The sequence below is a fragment of the Camelina sativa genome, chromosome 2 (assembly GCF_000633955.1).
Source record: "Camelina sativa cultivar DH55 chromosome 2, Cs, whole genome shotgun sequence".
Taxonomy (NCBI): Eukaryota; Viridiplantae; Streptophyta; class Magnoliopsida; order Brassicales; family Brassicaceae; genus Camelina; species Camelina sativa.
Genome location: NC_025686.1, coordinates 27,073,038 through 27,092,396, shown reverse-complemented (window position 1 = coordinate 27,092,396; position 19,359 = coordinate 27,073,038). Strand labels below are relative to the sequence as shown.

Genomic DNA, 19,359 nt, shown 5'->3' with positions numbered 1-19,359 from the left:
AAAAAAAACCTAGAGAGACAGTAAAGGACGATAACTCTTCTCCTCACCTTTGATTAGATTTTGTTGTTTCAGTCGCAAGCTACTCGTAAGCCTCTCTAACCCTTTTCCTTACAAGTTTTATCTTTGTCGATTTTGTCTTTCTGATTTTTGTTATTCTAGAAAACATATGGATTACGATCGAGAGAGACCCTACTCTGTTCTAACGAGAGATGAAGTTAGCGAGAAGATGAAGAAACAGATCAATGACATCTCCGAAATCTTCTTGGTTTCAAAGTCCGATGCGACCGTACTCCTCATGTCTCTCCGATGGGACTCGCTTCGTGTTTCAGAGCGTTTGAGTGAAAACAAGGAGAAATCGTTGACGGTTTCAGGTCTGAAACCAGTTGTAATTGATACTAACCTAGATTCATGTAGCGAGATTAGCTTTGAGACTGATGCTTATGAGTTTGAGGATGATGATGCTGCTGCTGATGATGATAATAACGATGATGGTGATCTAATCTCCACGCCGTTTTGTTCTCACAAGTTCGGCACAACATATTGGACAGAGTATCTTGAGAAGCACTTTTACTCTGTGGAGACAGTCCAAACTGCAATCTCTTGTCCTGATGAAAACTGTCGATCTGCGGTTGGACCGGACACGATCGAGAAACTAACTCTAAGTGATCAAGAGATGTACGAGAGGTACGTTCTGAGATCTTACATTGAAGGAAACAAGGTCTTGATGATCAAAGAGTGTCCTGCAACGGATTGCAATTACGTCATTGAGTTTCACCAGGAGAATCATGACGATGGTGATGACTATAGCTTAAACGTGGTGTGTCTCTGTGGTCATATCTTTTGTTGGAGATGCAAGCTTGAGTCACACAGACCAGTGACATGCAACAACGCTTCTGATTGGTTGTGTAGGGACAAAAAGAATCTATCAGATGAATCTTTTAGCCTTCCCTCCATCAATATCAATACCAAGATAATGACTTGCCCTCATTGTCTTTGTCCTGTGGAGTCTACAATAACGCCACAGTTCTTGACTTGTATCTGCAGGTTTCACCCTAATGAAACATTTATATTTTTGTTGCAAATTACATAGAATTAGATTTTGTTCTATCATCTTACTCTCTTTTTTTTTTTGTGTTATCTTGCTTTTTATTAGGCTTAGTTTCTGTTCAAAGTGTTTGCGGTCAAAGGAAGACCACAAGTATGGATCCTGTGTTGAATCAGACGTGGGGGTTTCATGTGAGGAACGCTGGGGCGTGTGTCAGAATTTACTGGAGCAAGCTAAATCTGATCTAGAAGCTTTTGAGGAATCCAACATCAAGAACCAAAGTAACTTGAAGGAGCAAGACATTATGATTATAAGACAAGGACTGATGCTGATTGTTCAATGCAGACGAGTGCTTAAATGGTGTTGTGTGTATGACTATTTCCACACAGAGTATGAGAACTCTAAGAAGGAGTATCTACGATACCTTCAAGAAAATGCAACCGTCGCTCTTCAGAACTACTCGAACACTTTACAAGAGCAAAAAGATGTTTTCCTCACTACAACTACTTATAAAGAGTGTAGCTTCTTCAGGCATACCATACCTAGAGCCACAAGCAACATTGGTAACTACTTTTATGATTTCATCAAAACTTTGCAAGATGGTTTGGTCGATGTGAAGGTGATGTCTTACAACGGCGGGGCTGGTCCTTTCTGGTATTGTGATCGTTGCACGTATGGGAACACTTGGCTTGCTACGGAGTGTGAGATGTGCTGTGATGATACTGCCTCTCTTGTGGAAGAGCTAAGTGATTTTTCTCTTAACAAGGCTTCTTAAAAAGATATAACAAAAGATTTAGGATATATGAAACTATCAACTTGAATGATTTACAACTGTTTTGATATGTAATAACCGCTACTATTTTTCATCATGGTCTTGAATATTTCTGGTCAAATAATGTGTTTTTCCAAACTTCACACGTCCTCTTTTGGGAATCTTCAAACCACCACCGTGACGCTTCTTCAAGTTTTTCAACCACGGTGTTCTCTTGGCATGACTCTGCAGCGTATCATGCTTTGGTTTCTTCGTGTTCTTTCTGTGTCTCTTCCATACATCCATTAGTGTATGTGTAGTAAGTCCTCCTCTATGATGCGTATGTGTAGTAAGAAGACCTCTAGATTTTGACGTCGTCCCTCTCTTCTCATCTGGTTTCTCTATATGCTTTTGGTGAAATGTACTCTTCGAAGCTGATGGCTTATTCTTGTCGAGGTGATGATGATGATGGTGGTGATGGTGATGATGATGGATTACTTTTCCTATCTTATTCTTTAATCTCTTCAACATCCCCATTGCATTTATCTTCTTTTTTGAAGTATCTCTGTTTCTAGCCGGAGGAGAAGCGCTGTCTTCAGAGTCAGGTTCATCACTCTGTGATGGATATAATGATTCTGACTTAGAATCAGTGTCACTCTCTGCTTGAGTTTCCCAGTTTGATCCAGATATTGAACCTGTTTCACCATCTGATTCTTGATCATTTGAAACTTCTTCGTCTTCCGACTCATAACTTGTCCCAGACTGAGTTTGTTCACCATCTGTTTCATACGAGTCATCGTCAAACGTTTCTGTTTCTTGATCCATCAACGTTGGTTTCATACTAGTCATCTTTTGTGACGTTCTGTTACTTTGACTTGGCTTCTTGAAATCAATGGAACTCACAACAAGCGGCGTTAACGGCTGCGGTCCTGACGTAAGCCGAACAAACTGATCATTATCATGGCTTCCAACTGTTACCTCTTCACCACTATTCACACTAGTCCGACTCCTTGGCATGTAATTGCTTTTTACTACTGCACCAGACGTAAGAGCTTGAAAGTTTTGTCTCCGATCTTCAATGGGAGGAATTACAGAGGACTTGCAAGAACCTGTTCTATCATCAGAACCCATACGGCTAGTAACAAAACTCAAAGCTGAAAGCTGTATATCGATTTGTTCGATTGCGTTAGCGACATCTTTTGTTACACCACCCTTACTAGGACTGCTTTGAACCAGATTAACTCTCGGATCTCGCTTAAACGATCCTTTCATCTCTAATAGTTTACCACTTGGCATAGTGTGAGAGCCGTTGATCCGAGACGACATCGCAGGTGGCGCCACATTCGGCGGTCTTGGTCCGTGAAGATCCATTCTAGGAAACAAAATTAGTTCTGTTGGAAGTATCTGTAACAAAAAGTTACCAAAACTGAGAAACAAGGATACAAAAGTTGGTTCATAAGTAAAAATTTTACTCGATATAAAAACTGACGGTTACTTGCCTGTGATTGTGTAACTAAAAGTTCATGGGAGGCAAAATCGAGCAACCTCTTTAACAGAAACTGAGTGTTCTCATCTATCTGTGAATAACCATAATGTTAGATTTACTCGATGATATAGAAATATGATTCTGATGTTGAAGATGAGATATTGATGAGAAAGTAAAATTACCTTATATGACTCGGGAACGTATTCATTCCTTGCATTTGATTCGAGAAGACTGTACAATCTTCTCAGAGATTGAAGATTACGCTCTACGTTGTCGGGCTCCATCAAAATGTGATTCAGGAAGAAAAACGAACAAGAAAAAAGAAGAAGAAAGTGATTTGCAGACAGAGTGAAGAATAAGAAGAAGAAGTAAAGAGATACGAGTAATGGAGTCGAACGAAATAAGTAACCAACCGATTGCATATAATATTTTGCTTTCGTGTCTGAAAAGCAACGTTGGTTCGTCGGACAACAACGACACCGTTTAGGTAAACAACGTTTTATTTTCCTTATAAATAAGTTGAGGTTATTTATATAAATTTAGATATTCATTCTTCTAAATATTGGGCTTGTTCGTTTGGTTGACGCTGGCGGCTGCGGCAGCGGCAACGTTTATGTTTTTAACCGCTTTAAAAATATTAGACGCAGGTCGCAGCGTTTGCCGCAGCGTCATAACGCAGGTACTTGCGGCAAGCAAACGAACAACCATACTTACGTCTCCCGCAGCCGCAGGTACCCGCGGCAGCCAAACGAACAAGCCCAATATCTTGATTCGTCAGCCGCTCATTTTTTTTTCCTGCAATCTGCATAGAATCAGAGGAGCTTTAGGGAGTCTTAATCTGAAAAGTGAAATAATCTTAAGAACAAAAGGAATGGTTTGTTGTAGGCTCTGCTTCGCATTACAATTTCTGTCTGATTCGGCTACGACTATTTAAGAGAAAGAGTTTGCTTCGAAAAAAAAAGATTTCCATTCTTATTAGTATCTTCTAACTGATTGTTCTTTTAATTAAGTCTTCATGGGATGTTAAAAACAAAAATTACAAGTCTTCGTGGATCAAAAAAACCTTTGACCTAAAAAAAAAAACCAACAGTCATCATGGGAAAAATAAGTCAAATATATACTTTGACTAATCTTACAATTTAAGTTAAGTTTTGCTCATACAGAATAGCTTACCAACTTTTTGAAACTCTAATTTACTGCTCGAGTCTATGTAAAACTATTTAACACATCCTGATGAAGAAAATAGCACTATTTCATATACCCTCGCAAATCACGTCCAATCTCGCCCTCTCTTTCTTACATGATCTTTTCATGAAAAATAACAATCAATCACAATCTATGAATTTAAACTCTTTTTTTCTTTTTCTTTTTGTCTTTCAAATTGATATGTTGTATAGTATGTAACACCCCAAAATGATTGGTTTCCAGTTACGTGTGTAATAGCATTTCAACTTGACGAGACTTTTATTAAATATTTGAGGAAAACCATCCTTTCCATATCATTCACGTGCAAAGGTTTCTCTTGCTCAATTGGTTTAACCCTTGTTTTTCTCTTCCTTTTTCACCTCAATTATATAGATAATATATAGGTCAATGGCTGTACTGATAAAAATGTTGGAAAATAAAATCATAAACCGAAACTCAAAGATGTGAAAAGCGAACAATTCGTGAATCCACAGGTACATAGTACTCCCTCAATCTTACTTATATATCCTCCCAACTCCAAGATGCCTTAACAGATTGTTGTTTCCAAAATTAATACATATCAGAAGTAAAATAAAACATCTCTGGGACTGGAAGTGTGTAAAAACAAGATTTGCATGCATAGATCCAGATTTCTTTTGTTTTTGTTTTCCAGTATAAAGAACGGCTACACAAAATCTGCGTACAAACAAAAAAAAAAAGGTTGGAAACTCTTCAAAGTAAACAAAAAAAAGGAAACAGTGAAGAGGAAATCAATAGTGCATATATATATATTCTAATGTACATAATTCTAGCTATATAAACTCTGTTACATGGTCATCAATAAAAGCTTCTGAAACATGGGAAAAGACTTTGAGACAAAATGCGATAAAATAGGTTGAGGGGAATGAAGCCTGGTCCGAGAATCATTTAGAGTTTTGGTGTTTCGTTAAAGAATGACTCTCCATGACCTCGAGCCAAACAACATTCCTCTAAACCCTAAATCGCTTAACAATAAGAAGAAGCTGAAGAAGAAAAGACTGAGCAACTTTATCTAAGAAGAAGAAGAAGAAAGAAGCATGTGACAGAGAAAAGAAGTGGTTTCTTCTATTTATAGAGAGGACAAAAGATCTAAGCCCTAGATTTATCTTTTGCATTTTCTTACATTGATTTAGTAATTTTGGTTTAACAGTTTTAGGTTAATTTTGGTTATTGTCTTTATTTGGTTTGTGTAGGGTTACCTAAAATAGAAATTTACAGTGTAATCCAGAGTGGTAAAATCCGACATACTCCGAGTTAGTACATCCAAAGTTCAAACCATTTCCATGACTTAATTCAATCTCCTTTTTTCAAAAAAATTGTCTTTAATTGTTTCTTGTGTATATTTAATATCAGTCATTTCCGAGGCCAACAGCAATCTTCCTCTTCTTTAAAATCTCTGTCAAGTCTCCGAAACCATACCTGCACATGTTGTAATATATCTATATCAATCTTTAGAGCATGTAGTAATTCGTTCTTACCATATTACAAAGTAATAGTAGTTTTGACCAATTTTGTTATAATTTCTCTAGATAGAATCAAAGGTTACATGCTATATAGCTATAGGATTTTTTTTTTAAAAATTATATATTTTCTGAACTTCAATGTGCATATTTATACACATACATAACGGTAAAAATGTGCATACACATACATAGTATTGAATGCAAGACAAGTACCTTGGTTCCGATTTATTATTACCTTATTATTACTTTTGGCTACATCTCAACAACTTTACTAAATTTTTTGTCTTTTTTAGTTATAAATCAGAGTAGTTGTTTTCTTTTACGTTTCTAAGGTTCTTTGACCTATTCATGTATACTGGTGGTGGTATAAATTAAATGACTGACTTTGCGATGATATAGGTTGTCATTAGTAACAAGATTGTGTTAAATCAAGTTTATATATTTACTCTTTCTACTATTTTGAATCATGTTTAATCATATAATGCTTGCAATATTTTCAACATGATGCAAATCATATATGGTAGACACACATATATAGCTTGTAACGTTTTTCTCCCTATATTGATTGCTTATTTAAAATTTTGACTTCAATTTTCTCCCATTTGGGTTTATTTAGGGTAACGTCTGAGAGGCTCAGGAGAAAATACTGAAGAACACGTCACAAGAAACCAAAGAGATAAAAAAGGAAATCAAGATCTGGAACGTTGGTTTATAGATGAATCGGACGGTGGAAAGCAAAGTTACCACCTGGGAACCGGACATGTCGGTGTCAGCGGAAACCAAGCACCAAGAACCGAGAAAAACAGCCCGGTTTACGAGGGACTTTAGAAGGAAAAAAGGGTGCTCTCTTTTTCACTGACTGACTGCTTACGTCTGTTTTCTCCGGTCCCCAGTTCTTGCCTCTCCACCACCACCTTCTTCATTAAACGCACACAAAGGTACAAGTACAACAACACCAACACTTTTCTATATATTTTCTTTTTTTGAATTTGTGTGTGTGTGTTTTTTTTTTTTTTTAACATCAGAGTTCAAGAATAAGTCCTAATCCATGAAAGTTCTGCTGTTATGAACTCTTAAATTCTGAATCCATGTCATAAGGAAAAATGTAAGCCAGAGATAGATTTGTTTTCTTTTGTTCTGTCACACTGTATTTAAATACTATTATCCCTTCCAATATAATCACTAGGTTATTACATGAGAAAGTGGAAAAAAAAAACCATTCTCTATTTTATAATCAAACATTATTTAGCCTAATAAACACGTAACTTTATTTTTTTGTTCGTTTTTACTTATAGCCTATTTTGAATATCAAGCAATGTTATATTTTGGGGAAAAATGTATGAATAAAAAGTCAACGGTAAAATTGAGAAATCAACCAAATTTGGAAGACTGGGTCACAATTCTATTTTTAACTTACTTTGCGTGAAACGACGACGTAATATCATTTTTGGAAAAACAGAGTAAGCTCTAAAAACAGAGCGAATTATAATGCACTGTCACCATAACGAAACAACAATGATCATCATTATTTTACTACAGTATCCAATTCATATATATATATACAAAACACAACTATATGTTATACTATGTATAATCACACGATCTATTACACAAATTAGGTTGTGTTTCCCCACCTGTTTCAATACAATTAGCAGCTTAAAATACTTTTCTAAGTTTTATCTTCTATAATGCAAAGTTTGCTTTCAAAGATCTCTCTTTCTGTTTCTCCTTCATCTTGCTGTTGATAATCGGATAGATTCTTGATCAACGGTGGTTTCTTCTTCATCCCAAGTAGCAGGCAAAGTCGGAAGCAATAACGCTTCTTTGTTCCTAACTTCTTCAAGTTGTTCCCATTCAGTCCATTTCTCAGCCAAACCACCAGTCCCTTGAAGCATCTTCACTACTTCAGACATCGCTGGTCTATCTTCTGGTGCCCCTTGTGTGCAGAGAAGAGCCACTTGAACTATGGTTTCAACTTCTTTTGAATCATATGTAGTCAAGTTGCTATCGACAATGTCTCTTAGTCTCTGTTCTCTAAGCAACTTCTTTATCTGTTTCATACAAAAAAGCTAATAGTTTCAGTCTTTTCATACAGAAGGAACCTTTTTTATAAGAGTAGTCAAAGAGTCTTACATGATCAAGCAAGAGAATATTTTCCTCTTCTTCCAAGCGTGAGAAATCGATTGCTCGCTGACCAGTAACGAGCTCAAGAAGTGTTATACCGTAACCAAAAACATCAGTTTTCTCAGATGATTTTCCTGTGCAGAGATACTCTGGTGCGATGTGACCCATTGTGCCACGGACTTGAGTTGTGACATGAGTCAGTGATGTGTCCACAAGCTTAGCTAAACCGAAGTCCCCAAGAACAGGCTCGAAATTGTTGTCTAAAAGTATGTTTGCAGCCTTGAGATCACGGTGTATGATCTTAGGGTTACAATGTTCGTGTAGATACTCTAAACCGTGAGCTGAACCAAAAGCTACACGCTTCCTTGTTGGCCAATCTAACCCTTCTTCTCCCGCTTTTAAATCTATACAATGTCACATGCACAAAACACATTACACAATTCTGTTATTTGGTTGAGGAGTTATAGAGAAACTAAGTATGAAAAATATAATACCTCTTAGTCGATATGCAACACTAAGATTTTCCATGTATGGATAAACAAGGATTCTCTCAGAGGAAGTTGTGCAGAAGCCAATAAGGCGTAAGAGATTCTTATGAACCGCAACACTTATGAGCTGAATCTCTCTTTGGAAAGCAGCTTCTCCACCAGGACTGAAGTAATCCGCAAGGCGTTTCACTGCAACTTTTGTTTTGTCTGGAAGCAAACCTCTGTATACTTTACCAAATCCTCCTTGTCCTATCAAATTGCTCTCGTTGAAACTATCTGTTGCGAGCTGTATTTCACGTAAAGAGAATCTTCTAAGCTGTCCAAAGGAAATCTTCCTGTCATCTTCACCTGCATTGTTCAAAGGAAAAGGATTTTGGATTAAGAGTTCGTAATGATCTAATGAGATGTTTGACTATATAAGTATATGTAGTTTTAATTATTTACCAGCTACGTCGAAAAAGATGTCGTATTTGGTTCTACGGAGGCGATGATGATGGTACATAACAATAGCTCCAAGAAACAAGATTATAGAAGCAACACAACTTGCAGTTAAAGTGATGTCTCTTAGCTTCTTCTTGGAGGATGTGACTGCACATAAAGATACTAAGAGTTATGCCTGTTCTGTTTGTATGTGAGTTGGATGAAGAAGACAGAATCAAGAACCTGGAAGACGAGAACTCGAAGAACAAGGCTGATTCAAGCTTTTACCACATATGAGATTAGTTCCTGAAAAACTGAAGAAAAAATCACAAAGGTAGTTTTAGTATTGAGAAGTCACTGTGACTAAACTAAAACTAGATTCAGGTGAAAAAAGTAGATTTTATACTCGAATGTTGGGATTGAGAAGAACTGTGTTGGGATGCTTCCTGTTAAATTATTGGATGAGAGATCCCTGTGAATCAAATTACATTGTTTGATGTTAGCCAAAAGATCTCAAAAGAGTCACATGTCAAAGATGGTTCATAGAGAGAGTTTTGTATGGACTTACAAGTGCTTTAAATTCGAGAGCTGACTCCAGCTTGCGGGTATCGAGCCGCTGAAACTGTTCATAGATAGGTTTAAAGTCTGTAGATTAACCATTTTCCCAAGATCATCTGGTAAAGCACCATATAAACTATTGTTCTGTAGCTCTCTGCATACATATAAACTGGCATCAAGAACGATATTATGGTTAATGGAACCTAAAATAGAATCTTGTATAGGAAATGGTTTGTGATCTCTTACAAAGTAACCAAGAACTTCAGTTTTCTAATAGCTGGAGAGAGTGTTCCTGTGAATCCGTTTGAGGCAAGATTTCTACAGATTGATACAAAAGAAGTTTTCAACATAATGCAAAATCTTGGTAACAAAAAGTTGAGAAGTGATCTTAAGAGTACTACTTACAGAGCCACAACACTCTGGCCTCTGCATGTGACATAAGACCAACTATAGCAAGGGCTCACAAAATCGCGTGTCCATTTTAGACGGTTGCTCGAATCATTAAGTGAATCTCTGAGCTGCAACAAAGCTCCTCCTAGCAAATGAAACAAGAAGTAATTACCAGTCAATACCATAAAGATCATTTGATTTATAAAACAAAAGGCTGATATATAAGTATACCTTCGATGTCTGGTTGAGTTGTTGAATAAGTGACTCCCACAAAAGCTAAGGCTAGGAAGCATTGTAAGATCAATTTCTGATTGTTCCATCTAAAGCAACCTTTTTGAATGAATCCTCTTCGAGTTCTTAGAGGATCAAGAAACCTTTCACTGTTCCCTGCAGTTTATAAGATATTATAAGAATCGTCACATACTAAATCAATCAAACTCACTTCTTTTCTGTTGTAGAATCTATAGTCTAAATTGGATCAAACTTAATAATTAAAAAAAAAGTTAACTTATTTAACAAGAAACACATAACCCTTGTGATCAAACTATGTTAACTAAACATAAGTAAGCAAATAAAAGAAAAGACAGAATCGTGGGTCTAATTATTATGTCTTCAAACTTAACAGCTTTGATTGTTTTTTATGTGAAACATTGGGAGATCAATCCATAACTTCTTTATCAAAGCTCATTCGAACCAAAGAACATAAAGAAATGAAAGCTTATAAGCAACAAGGAGCAACAAGTTTTATAATCGTGTCTTTGACTATTTGCTTTTGATGATTAGATACCCTCTCAAAAACCTCTCTGTGTTTCATCCAAATATATACCAAAATATTTGTAGCTTGAAGAAACTAAAAGAAGCAATAAAAGTTTAATATACTACATAAAAACAAACGTGATTTATATATATAGTGGAGAAAATCAGATATTAAAGTGCAAGCAAAAACAAAGCTTTTTAAGTAGTACCTGAATGAGCCATAGAGAAGCTGGAAACACTCTAAACACACAAAGAGAACAAAAACATGGGTTGAAGAGAGAAATGGAGGATTTGTATAATAATGAAGCCAATAAAAGCAAACAATAATGTAAAAATCATCTTAAAGAAAGATGACTCTTTTACAAGTTAGTGCCTTTAATGGACCCACAAAAGGTATTTTTCATTATATATTGTTTTTTTTTTTATCTCTGTGATGTAAAAGAAGAAGAAGAAGAAGAAGAAGAAATAAAAATGCTGCTTTGAGGGAAAGAGAATCCCACTAAGTTGAAACATCTTTGATTTCTTAATGGAGATGTTTTTTTTGTTCTTCTTTTGCTTCTTCTTTATTTTGGGTGATCTCTTTTGCAAGTGTGGGACTTGGGGATGTGATTGGGGCAAAAAGGATATAAATTTTAACAAAAAAAAAAGGATATAGATGAACCTAAAATAAACAGAAAATAATAAAAGAATGATTTGAATGAATCAGTTAATGAAAAGAAGCCAATGACTTAATTAAGTGTACTTGATTATGTTTGGGAAAATGGCTTATGCTTTAGGAAGAGACAGAAGCATGTGTAAGAAGGTTCCACTTGTTCAGGATTATTATTCCAACCATTCTCTGGATGATAGCAATGCAAAAGTGCGTTTTTGTATATATTCCTTTCATCGAAAGAAAACAAAAAAAATATATTTATATATACATACTCAAATTTATTTGAACAATATCTTGATAGAAGTAGAAATTCCTAAAACGTTTTCTTCTTTAGAATTTAGGGTATAGATATCTAAAGTCTTTTTTATACTATATAAGTAGCTATAGCTAAAACACAATCGTGCATCTGCATGTGCAGTAGTAGTATAGTAGTGGATCACTTGAATTTGGGACGGTTAAGACTGAAACAACACTTAGTTATAGCTATATCGTAACTACCCATTTACTTGAGTAAATGATAATTTCAAACGTTGAGAAGTTTACATTTTTGACATATAAAAGGTACGTGATTCAATGATGACAAAAAAAAAAAAGGTACGTGATTGATCTTATAGAAAGCTTTTTTTTGCTCTATCTTCACAAATATGTTTAGATCTTGTTATTCGTAAAACAAACTTGTAAAAAACTAATGTAGATATTTCAAAGAAAGTTAGGTGAGCAAAAAAATAACATAGTGTGAGGAAGAAGCAGACTAAGAATATTAAAAAAACGGAATAATGATATCATCACTATGAAAAAATATGCTGGAATTTGGACATGTTCTTTATATGCTCTACTCATACGATTCTTCACCACATTGGACTTTTGTTTGTTCGATGTGTAAAAAAAGATCTGATCATCATATCGCAATCTGGAAACGTATATTTTTCTAAAGTGAAATTTTATCAACATTCACAAATCACAAATTCCGGTATAATTTCAATTTTTTTAATCCAGAAAATAGATATATGTTATAACATTTAAAAACCAGCATACTAGATTGATTCATTTATCAATACAATAAAAGAAGAAAGAGTTTCTCTCATTTGTTGACACATCAGCTTTTTAGTTGAAGGAGGAATTGACACATCAGTTAAATTGTATAACCAATCAAATTATAACAATTAATACACCTCATCTTTAATTTGCCAACATGTCAATAATCACAATTCCAAGAAAATTAAAACCCAACAGAAAACAGTGACAAATGATCGATTAGATTTTAGCTGGTTCTATGTCTCTTCCAATGACATATATTTTCATGAACAAATCCTTTATTTTGTATTGTTTATGACTTTGAAATTTAGGATTATATATTAAGCGGAACATTGATTTCGACGGAATAGTTCCTAGCGTATTGAGCTACGATTGAGAGTGTATCCTGCTTTTTTAAGAGAAAACAAGTGTGGCTGGGTTGTCTTTACTTCAATCCATGCAAGTTTAATCTCTATGTAAATATCTGATGCTTGTCCTCCATATAATAAAATATGAATTTATTCTGTGTATTAAGGTTTGTAACGTGAATTCTTCTTATATAAAAACATAATCATGAGATTTGACTACCTTTTGTTTGTTTTTTATATTTATATATTTTTTGCGTGTTTTGTAGTTCCAACTCTGCTGTTTGATCGTATTTATATATTATTTTCCATGAACTGGCTGGACGACCTGCTTCTTGGTCGTTTGGTGACGAGAAGGTAAGCAAAGTAAACTTAATGATGTATATTCTAATGGTAGAGAGAAGTGTCACTCGTGTATACCATTCCCTGTTGTGTTTGGTGCTTTCAAATGGATTAGGATTAACAATATTAGCTTTGCTTAATGTGTCGTTTGATACTCTTAATTATTGATTTTGTGTTTAAATACTATTTTCTTTGGCCAAATTAAAAATGTTTTTTTCTGAATTATATTTAGTTGATGACTCGAATAGATTCGTTAGATTATTTACTTTACAATAGTTTGGTAGAGCAAACATGGCAGAATCTCACACATGAATTAATTCTTCAAAAGAATTTCTTCAAGATTTCAGTGTCCTTCCTATCCTTATTGATTCATATTTGCAAGTTCACTGCAATTCATTCTTTGGTATGTCCTTCAAGTCACAACTCACTATGGTAAGATCAGACAGTTCAAAATCGAATTTCTTCTCTCATGAAACCAGAATAACCGTTCATGGAGGATGGGTTAAGTCTCTGGTTCAACTCACGTCCTTAGGAAGTTGTACTGTGTTTTCTTCTTGCTTAGGTCTTCTGTACTTATTTTTGTTTTCATTAGTTTGTCAAATTAGAGTAAAAAACAAGGATATCGTAGATGTAAACAAGGTTTTCCCCTAATATATTTTATATTCTAACAAAAGAAAAGTAAAGTAAATTGCACTATATTATAAATTGAAATTATAATAGACAACTACCGTAATTTAGATGGATTTGGTTTCTAAAGACAACTCACAATTGATGCCTTCTTGGTTTTACACGGTAGTTATATTTTTGGGAGTTGAGAGGAATAGTTTTGGAAGAAAAAAATGGGATTTCTGTTAAGTCAAAGTCTCTGTATGCATAAGAGAAGGATGATGAAGGTGTGAATATTACTTGCGGTGGAGAACGGAGGAGCATAAACCTGATTACCTGAGTGGAACACTTAACGTTGAGTACTTCATTAAGAAGGTAAATTTTTGTTCTCTTTTTCATTTAGAAAATAGCGTTGAGTCAAAATGATTCCATGTATATACAGTTTCGTCATTTTAAATTTTTATATGAAGGTGAAAGTCTGTTTATGATTTATTTGTGTTTGATTGTGGTAGTTAAAAGGTTTTGTTTGGATTAACAAAGCTTCAAAATATAAGAATGAAATTAATAAACTTTGCTGCATCCTAGCCAAGGTTTATATTTGAAAATTTGGTATATAAGTTTGTCAGAAACTAACTTATCAACATTTTTTCAAAGTCTGTTTAACTTGATATATATATATAGTGCTATTTCTTGATATATATATATATATATATATATATAGTGCTATTTCACAGCCAATGCTTATTTTCTGGTATAGCTTGCTCTATATATAATTTTTTGTTAGAAAATAATTTATTAATAAATTATGTAGACAACTTATTGTTATTATATCAAAGACTTAAATTTCTTATAAGTAATGAACTGGTTGGACAATTGTTTTGTCATGTAGATATTGAAATCTCTAAAAAAGGGTTTTGGAATGAGAAATATATGAATGAATTTTACAATCTAAAAATATGAGTATAAGTAAAATTATAAAAATGAGCAAATACAAAATACTAAATTCTAAAAACATTTAAAAATTTAACTACTCATACTTACATTACATCAAACAAAATAAGCTTAGAAATCTATCCCGCGGCGTAGCGCGGCTATTTACCTAGTCTATCTTACTAATAGAGATCTCACGTTAAATTTTCAGTAATTTGTTCATAAAAATCTTATATAGTTTAGTAAATTAATTTTTTTTTTTTTGGCTAGAAGTAAATTAATTTTAATGATGAACTTGTTCTTTCTAGCCAAGAACCGGGTTAAAGAGTGGTTGGGTCAGTAAATAACTCAAATTATAAAGGGTTAAAAGGTCTTTCACTAATTTTGTTTTTTGTTTTTAATTAAGGAAAAGAAGAATGGAAATTGCTTTGGGTTTCGAGTAAAAAGGGCTGACAAGATTAAGACGACTCCGTCACCTCACAAGTAGAGTGAATCGAGAAAGAGAGTGACTGAGAGAGAGAGAGAGAGCGATGGCGAAAGATATGGATGTAGTGGAGATTGTGGAAGAGGAGGACGACGAGGAAGACAAGGAGGGCGAGGACTGGTGCTTCGTCTGCAAAGACGGAGGAAGCCTTATGCTCTGTGACTTCAAGTGAGTCTCTCTTCCCCTCTCTTTCTCATTACCGGATTTAGCTACCACTTACTTAAACTCTGATGAAGGATACCATAATGCTGATTTTGGTTTGAGGATTTTTGTTTCTTCTTTGCATGTTTCTTGTTTTTATGTTTTCTGGTGGTGAAGGGTGTTTGTTTGTGTTGTGTTCTTTCACTAGTAAAGTTCTTCTTTTTCATTCAATTTTGGTTTCTTTTTTATTTTTCTGTTGATTCTTTCATGTGAATGCACTCAAGTAGAGAGACAATTGTGTACCGTTCTGTAATTAAATGTGCAAAGGTGTTTCCTTTTTCTCTAGGTTTACTGATTAGGAGCTTAATTAGTTTACCAAATTGTCTTATTCAGTTTGCTATTGTAAGATTTTGCATGAAAATTAACAATCTTGTTATGAAAAAAGATCGTCAAGATGAATGTTTTGTGAGTCTTGTGATATTTATATGTATGCATCTATTGGTGCACCTCATTTGTGCTTGCTTATTTCAGGGACTGTCCAAAAGTTTATCATGAAAGTTGCATTGGAAAGGATAGCCCAGCAAGCAAGATTGGAGACTCGTTCATCTGTAGTAAGTGCTTATGTTCCCCCTTTATATACTAATTATTATCATTTTGGAGTAGCATACATGCTTTCTTTGGATTGTGACTTAGCTTCTGTCAGTGGTCTCTTCTTAACTACTTGAATGTCTTTATGTCTGGAAACGAGAGAAATTGGTTTCTGGATTCCTTGATTTCTGTTTCCGGTTGTTTTGTAGATAACCATTAGCATCTAACAAGAATAGAGTTTGTGCTTCTTTTTTTTTAATCATTGTGTAAGATTTTCCCCTGTATCTGTAGGTACATTGTTTCTTAAGGCTCTGAAACCACTTGTAACTCAAATTTCAAGGTTTAGATCAATAGTCCTATCACTTAGCGTACACTATCCAGTCTATATATTCGAAAACTAATGTACTAACTTGCCTAGGCCCTTGTGTCTGTTAGAATTTCCGAACACAGTTGGGGAACATACGTTTGAACTTTCATATTTGCAGTCAGAAGGCTACTGTAATTGTCATGCTTGCTTTCTGGAGGGACTAATGTTAAATTGTAAACTTTTAATTTTCAGAGTGGCACAGTTGCTACTTGTGTAGGAAGACACCAAAGCTATGGTGTCTTTGTTGCCCACATGCTGTATGTGAAGACTGTGTTACTCATGCTGAGTTCATTCAACTTAAAGAGAATAAAGGGTTATGCAATGAATGCAAGGAGTTAGTCGAAATTTTGGAGGAAGTTCAAGCATATGCTCCTGCTGCTGGGGTATGTTTCAAACGGCCATAACCGTATCAATATAATGTCTTATTATTTCCTTTTTACCCAATTTTGGATAGTAGTATTACTTTTACAGTTTTTCTCGAATAAAAAAAAATTATACACGGATATTAACTACTTATATATGTCCATCTCTAAAGCTTGTCTATAAATCATTGCTTGCTTTCTTTTTATTATAATGCACCAGGAGATTTAGGGAGTTTTGTTTGTTATTTTCTGTGCTGAACATTCCTTTGCTGCTTGGCAGGATAAGCTTAACTTGAAAGATCCGGAAACAATTGAGTGTCTGTTTCTTGAGTATTGGGAAATAACAAAAACGAAAGAAGATATAACCTATGACGATGTCCGCGATGTCTGTGCTTCAAAGCCACGAAAGAAAGGCGTCAAGTCAAAGTACAAAGAGGATCCCCAATTTTCACTTGGTGATGTCCAGACTTCAAAGTCAAGAAAGAAAGGCGTCAAGCTGAAGCACAAAGATGATCCCAATTTTTCACTATCTGACCATGCGGTCGAGGATGCAGGGAATTATAAAACAGTGGGCAATAAAAAGAAAATGGAGTATATCGGATGGGGTTCAAAGCCCCTGATTGATTTCCTAACGTCCATAGGGGAAGACACCAGAGACGCCATGTCACAACATAGTGTGGAGTCAGTTATCCGCAGGTACATTCGTGAGAAAAACCTGCTTGACCGCGAGAAGAAGAAGAAAGTTCATTGTGATGAGAAGCTGTACTCTATCTTCAGGAAAAAGTCTGTAAATCAGAAGAGGATTTATACACTTTTAAAGACTCACTTCATAGAAAACCTTGAAGATCAGGTTGAGGATTTCCTACCTTTGGAACATGGCTTCAGTGAAAAGAATGAAAAGGTTTTATTGCCGTGCAAGAAGCAAAAAACTGAAAGGTACGATGAGGAAACTTATGAAAAGGAAGTGGAACCTGAAATGCGGGCAACTGGTTTCGCAACGATCAATGTAGATAATATAAAGCTTGTTTATCTACGTAAGAGCTTAGTCGTAGAGTTATTGAAGCAGAATGAGAGCTTTGGGGATAAAGTGGTGGGAAGCTTTGTGAAAGTGAAGAATGACCCTAGGGACTTTATAGCGTACCAGATCTTGCAGGTTACAGGTAACCAATTCACGCTTATTAGTATCTGCTTTCTGTTGTAGGCTTTGCTGTTTTGTCTTTCTATCTTCTAGACTTTTAGATAATTCTGACTGTTTTTTCTCTCCCATTTGTTAGATGGCAGCTTATGAGACATTTTTATACTGTCAAATTCTATGAAAGTTCTCTCATCCATTTCATGATCACTACACCACAATCTCTGTCACACCTGATATTATTTTCCGTTTCTGTAGGCATTAAGACTGTTGATGACCAGAGTAAGGATGTGCTTCTTCATGTTGCTGGTATGGCAAGTGGCGTTCGCATTTCCAAGTTGGATGATTCTGACATAAGCCAGGTGAATCATGTCTGAACTTAATTCATATATCACCATTATATTTCCTTCAGTTTGATTTTGCTCTCTTTCGCATATTGGGAATCTTTTTTCTTGACAAATCTGCTGCAAGTACTGAGAAAGTATCTTTATAGTACTCCTCCTAGATGACTTCTTATTATAATATTTTATTTGGCTTTCAAAAGCTTCCTAAGAGCTAAAAATTATACTTCTCCACTTTCCTTTTTCAGGAAGAGATTAAAGATTTGAAGCAAAAAGTGATGGATGGCCTTTTGAGACAGCCAACTGTTGTAAGTTCTTAAAGGAATCTAAATTTTTGTCTGTATATCACAAGATTTATTTCTCTGTTTATAAAATATTATCTTCATTAACATTGTTGAATCCTCTGGTAAGACAGAGAGGTAGTTAAATCGTTGGCATTTGCATCCTCAAAACCCAAATCACGTTCCTGTCTTTCAGGAGCTAAAAACTCACCAACATTTTTTATATATATGACAGGTGGAGATGGAGCAGAAGGCTAAGGCTCTCCATGATGATATAACAAAACATGTGAGTATCTCTAGTTATATACGACAGTTAACAAATGTTACAGACTCTGTGTTTTGGTGCTGCATCTGACACGTTCTTGTGTAAATATCTTTGGAAAAATCAGTGGATTGCAAGGCAGCTTAACATTCTGCAGAGACGCATCAACTCTGCCAATGAGAAAGGATGGAGAAGAGAATATCCTATTTTAAGATTCAATAAAGAGAAACAGTTATCTTTTTTTAACACAGTTTCATATAATTTGACATGATGACAACATTTTGAAACACCTTAACTCTTTTCCCTTTTGTTGGACTGATTCTACATTAGAGGAGTATCTAGAGCAGAGAGAAGTTCTCGAAAAACCTTCAGAGCAGGAGAGATTATTAAGAGAAACTCCGAAGATCATTGAAGACTACATCGAGATAAAACAAGAACCAGATAGCAGCAAACAAGGGGATATCAGTATGACTCATGAGGCGGTGGTGATAGCTATCGACTAACCAAAGGATTATTCAGAGCATCTTTACAAGGAAGAAAGATCAATGCTGACTGTTGTAGATCTTTTTGTTCTTTATCGGTTGAATGGAAGTTTTCTCTTCTCTTCCATTAGAAAACTTAAGAAACTCGGCTAATATGTTTGATGTAGCTCTTTCTGGAACTTGGTAGCTTTTGCAGACAGAAACAGGAAGCTAACTATGTTTTTGTATGATGGTCATGTATGTTGTAGCATCAAAGTGACATGGGATGTTTCATGTTCATGTAATGTAGTATATGCCTAGTGATA

At 35.0% G+C, this 19,359-nt stretch overlaps 4 protein-coding genes across 5 annotated transcripts; 2 read left to right on the top strand and 2 right to left on the bottom strand.

Annotated features, from left to right (window-relative positions):
- On the top strand, window positions 167-2,047 carry LOC104741726 (probable E3 ubiquitin-protein ligase ARI14). The gene is made up of 2 exons (XM_019232453.1): window positions 167-1,044; window positions 1,154-2,047. Exons 1-2 carry the CDS (start codon window positions 167-169, stop codon window positions 1,818-1,820), a joined length of 1,545 nt encoding a protein of 514 aa, XP_019087998.1. The 3' UTR covers window positions 1,821-2,047.
- Window positions 1,881-3,638, bottom strand: LOC104741719. Its single transcript, XM_010462626.1, has 3 exons — window positions 3,465-3,638; window positions 3,296-3,373; window positions 1,881-3,200 (listed from the first exon to the last, which is right to left on the bottom strand). The coding sequence occupies exons 1-3, from the start codon at window positions 3,564-3,566 to the stop codon at window positions 1,902-1,904; spliced, it is 1,479 nt and encodes a 492-aa protein (XP_010460928.1). The 5' UTR covers window positions 3,567-3,638; the 3' UTR covers window positions 1,881-1,901.
- Window positions 7,472-11,097, bottom strand: LOC104741709 (probable LRR receptor-like serine/threonine-protein kinase At5g63710). 2 transcript variants are annotated; one of them, XM_019238428.1, is made up of 11 exons: window positions 10,915-11,097; window positions 10,181-10,336; window positions 9,965-10,094; window positions 9,806-9,877; window positions 9,570-9,728; window positions 9,408-9,473; window positions 9,245-9,315; window positions 9,026-9,169; window positions 8,588-8,929; window positions 8,103-8,497; window positions 7,472-8,020 (listed from the first exon to the last, which is right to left on the bottom strand). In XM_019238428.1, the coding sequence occupies exons 1-11, from the start codon at window positions 10,925-10,927 to the stop codon at window positions 7,700-7,702; spliced, it is 1,869 nt and encodes a 622-aa protein (XP_019093973.1). In that variant the 5' UTR covers window positions 10,928-11,097; the 3' UTR covers window positions 7,472-7,699. The 2 variants fall into 2 exon arrangements, with proteins under 2 accessions (XP_019093973.1, XP_010460916.1); XM_010462614.2 differs by having other exon boundaries at window positions 9,570-9,713; window positions 10,915-11,095.
- On the top strand, window positions 15,054-19,357 carry LOC104741698 (uncharacterized protein At5g08430-like). The gene is made up of 9 exons (XM_010462607.2): window positions 15,054-15,266; window positions 15,771-15,850; window positions 16,387-16,577; window positions 16,837-17,716; window positions 17,947-18,050; window positions 18,278-18,337; window positions 18,546-18,596; window positions 18,700-18,770; window positions 18,898-19,357. Exons 1-9 carry the CDS (start codon window positions 15,145-15,147, stop codon window positions 19,073-19,075), a joined length of 1,737 nt encoding a protein of 578 aa, XP_010460909.1. The 5' UTR covers window positions 15,054-15,144; the 3' UTR covers window positions 19,076-19,357.